The sequence below is a fragment of the Urocampus carinirostris genome, chromosome 17 (assembly GCF_059441175.1).
Source record: "Urocampus carinirostris isolate Australia breed hairy pipefish chromosome 17, RoL_Ucar_1.0, whole genome shotgun sequence".
In the NCBI taxonomy this organism is placed as follows: Eukaryota; Metazoa; Chordata; class Actinopteri; order Syngnathiformes; family Syngnathidae; genus Urocampus; species Urocampus carinirostris.
This window is the reverse complement of record NC_142365.1, coordinates 30,869,527-30,872,695: the sequence shown is the minus strand read 5'-3', so window position 1 is coordinate 30,872,695 and position 3,169 is coordinate 30,869,527. Positions and strand designations below refer to the sequence as shown.

The 3,169-nt window shown below is 40.1% G+C and overlaps 1 protein-coding gene across 3 annotated transcripts in view; it reads right to left on the bottom strand.

The window, feature by feature from the left end:
* The window catches only part of LOC148349779 (glutamate receptor ionotropic, kainate 1-like), a 33,441-nt gene that overhangs the window by 839 nt on the left and 29,433 nt on the right, over positions 1-3,169 (bottom strand). For all 3 annotated transcript variants that reach the window (XM_088321757.1, XM_088321758.1, XM_088321759.1), the window contains one exon: positions 2,916-3,166. In XM_088321757.1, coding sequence (XP_088177883.1) covers positions 2,916-3,166 — 251 coding nt within the window. The remainder of the gene's footprint in view (positions 1-2,915; positions 3,167-3,169) is intronic.

Here is a 3,169-nt window from a genome sequence, read left to right as displayed (position 1 = left end):
CTGCAAAGCGGGAGGACAGATAGGGACAAAAACAAGAATTCTCTATCAAAGTCAACACTTCCTGTTACGGTTAGGGCTGCAATGATTAGTAGACATTGTTGACAAAATGGTCAGTAGACGTTGTCAATTGTCCCCATACCAATTTTTCCAACAGAGTAATGAAACATGATTACAATCTCTGCTGAGAGTCGCTTAAGTTATGGCTTCAACATCAAGTATGTGTACCTAAACTGAAGCTTGGGAGCATTTTGGCCTGGAAACAAAGAAAAAAAACACTAACGTAAATTCCGGACTACAATTACTTTTCTCGTTACTTTTATTTTACATTTTAAACAGTATGGCTTGCAATACAGCTGGCTTGGACCTGGTGCAAACCAGCAGAATCCGAATGTTTATGGTGTCGCGATGTGATTTCTGCCAAGTGCTGTGAATTTTAAAGTGAAGACATTCAATGTAGCTCAGGCAAACGGCGAGAGTAATTATGACTCCCTTTGGTAGCCAAATGCCTTGTCTTTTAACTAGGGACACGCATGAATTGATGAATGTGATTTCCATTGTCCCTATGGAGTAATATCGCGATCTTGACAGAATAAGTGGGGAAATGTCTAGTACAGAAAAGTAACACATCGTTTGAGGACTCCGTACACAGTTGTCAATGTTCATCAACTAAGCAGCAATCAATAATAATTAAATTGACATTGAAATATGCGCAGGAATGCGACAAAACATTGTTGAAACCAAACTCAATATACTGTATTGACCAAAATTGAGAAGCCAACACAATCACAAAAGCTTATACACTTGCTGTCCCATCCCACTGATCTTAAGCTCTCCCATCCCTTGCGCACATGACAAAGTGATAGGGAGAAGATCAAGTATTGCTACTACTACATAGACAAATCATTATATATGCTGAACCTAGTTACTAACAGAGGAAAGGTACACAATAACTATTAGGCTAATCACAGCCTAATATGACGTCACAGTTTTTGGCACGAAAGGAAAATGTACCCTGTAATAAGTCAATTGCTCCCACACTTAAGTATTCAATTTGCCGTCACTACTTGTTCCAAAGAATCCAAGCATTTATAAATAATATTTTTTGTCGCACTTCTGCATCTGTGTTATTTCAAATTCATATTTAATATTTACTGCTGCGTTACTGCTAGTTGATTGAGATTGACAGCTGCAGACAACGTCTGCAAGTGAGTTTCTTCATCTCGGAACAATGTGTTACTGTTCTCTACTAGACAATTCCCTGCTGATTTTTTAGCATGTAAGTAATGGACATAAATGAACGAATTTTCGACGGCTTAAAAAACACCTTGTACACAAACAAAGTTGAGTTTCTTGAGCGCACCTGATTATAAGTCGCACCCACCACATTTTGAGAGGAAAACCGATTTTGTACATACACAAGCCACACCTGTATATTAGCCGCATGCGCCCACATTGAACAAACGCAATTCAAACACGAAATTAAATCATACCCGATACAGTCCAAAAAACACAGCCGGCAGAATGAACGGAAAATGATACCGGTACTTAAGATTTAATGCAGACCTGCAGAATCCGGATGCCCGTTGAAAGTAATCCCAGGAAAAAAGTGTATACATCCAAAGGTAAGGGTGGGAAGAATATAGAGCCACTATTGTCGTCCGCGTCCACAAACACGTCTCACCTTTACTCCACTTCCCGTCAGCCCGCGTTTGCCCTGCCCCTTCTTTCTCATTAGCTCGTACAAAACATATCAGAATAAGTTTCTAAAATAAATACATTACAAAAATATACAGTTGCAAATACGTATTATACATGGTTACACATATTTACAAGGAAAGACGATACACCGAGAGAGTTTTTAAAGGTTTAATAATAATATTATAACTTTCATCCCAAACCGTGCCGGTGAAGGGTAGCAAAACGCTACCAGCAACACTCTCGCAACACAGTAAACAGCTCTGTTTAAAAAATGTACCGTATTAGTAATAAGCACAGTAAAACGTCATCATCCTCCTTTTAACTGACGTCATCAAAGTCGTCTTCCTTCAGTATGGGAAAGAGACTTTGTCATGCAGACGTCGTCCCACGCTCCCTTATTCAAGAACACACTAGCATCACGCTCGCAAAGTAAAGTTTACGTGCAAAAGCTCTGTTTTCTTCTATATCGAACTGCTCGATTGCGTTCAGCTTGAAAGTTGCGTCATGTGCCTTTCTTTTTGCAATATGCATGAAGAGGATATGTCTACGTTAATTTAATTTGTGCACAAGCTAAGAAGTTGCAGTCTAAATCTTACCTTTTGTACTCGAGCGCCGCTGGCGGCCCTTAGAAAAATTCCGTAAATTGGCCGCATCACTGAATAAGCCGTAGGGTTGAAAGTTTGGGAAAAAAGTGGCGGCTTATAGTCCGGAATTTACGGTAAATGCATGCAGTCCACAGTCTGTCTGATTTCAACTTGAGAAATTGTTGAGTTCTTTTTACAGACTTTGAAGTTGATCACACTGAATATACTTCGCAAAATGCACATCATGTTTGTTTCATTTACTGTTCTACTATTGAAAATTGGACTATTCTTGGTTTACTTGATTTTATTATTGATTTGTCTAATCATAAAAATGGATACAGGTTTATTTAGCTAACTATGTCTCTATTGCCCGAGCACTGTGCCTAATTGGTTTAAGGTAGGGCATTTTTATTTTATTTTAGTACGAATCCGCAGTATGTTCAATAAAATATGTATTTTTCATTGTACCCATCACTTGCCACATAATCAAATCAAGTTCATGCTAGATTTAAGAAAAAAAGAATAAATATCAGATCGACAAACCGTTAACTAACAATAGTCATTGACTTGTCTACTATTAATATGGTCGGCGGTTGCAGCCCTAGTATCAGTGGGAAGCATTGCCTGGCTAACCTCCTCGATGTCGGCGTTGCGACGGGCTTTGTATATGAACTCGCCAATGGCCACAAAGACGGACAGAACCAAGCCGGCGGCGAGGACAATAAAGATGCCGCCGATGTTCTCCACTCCCAACGCGTTGGCCTCTTTGTTATCCTCCTCCGGGCAGCCGTTCCCTCGCCACCACTTCTCCTTCATCATGTGGAGCTTGCCCTCCTCTTGCAGCTGAAGGATGGCAATGGTCACCTTGTCCCTGTAGGGAGAGCCTG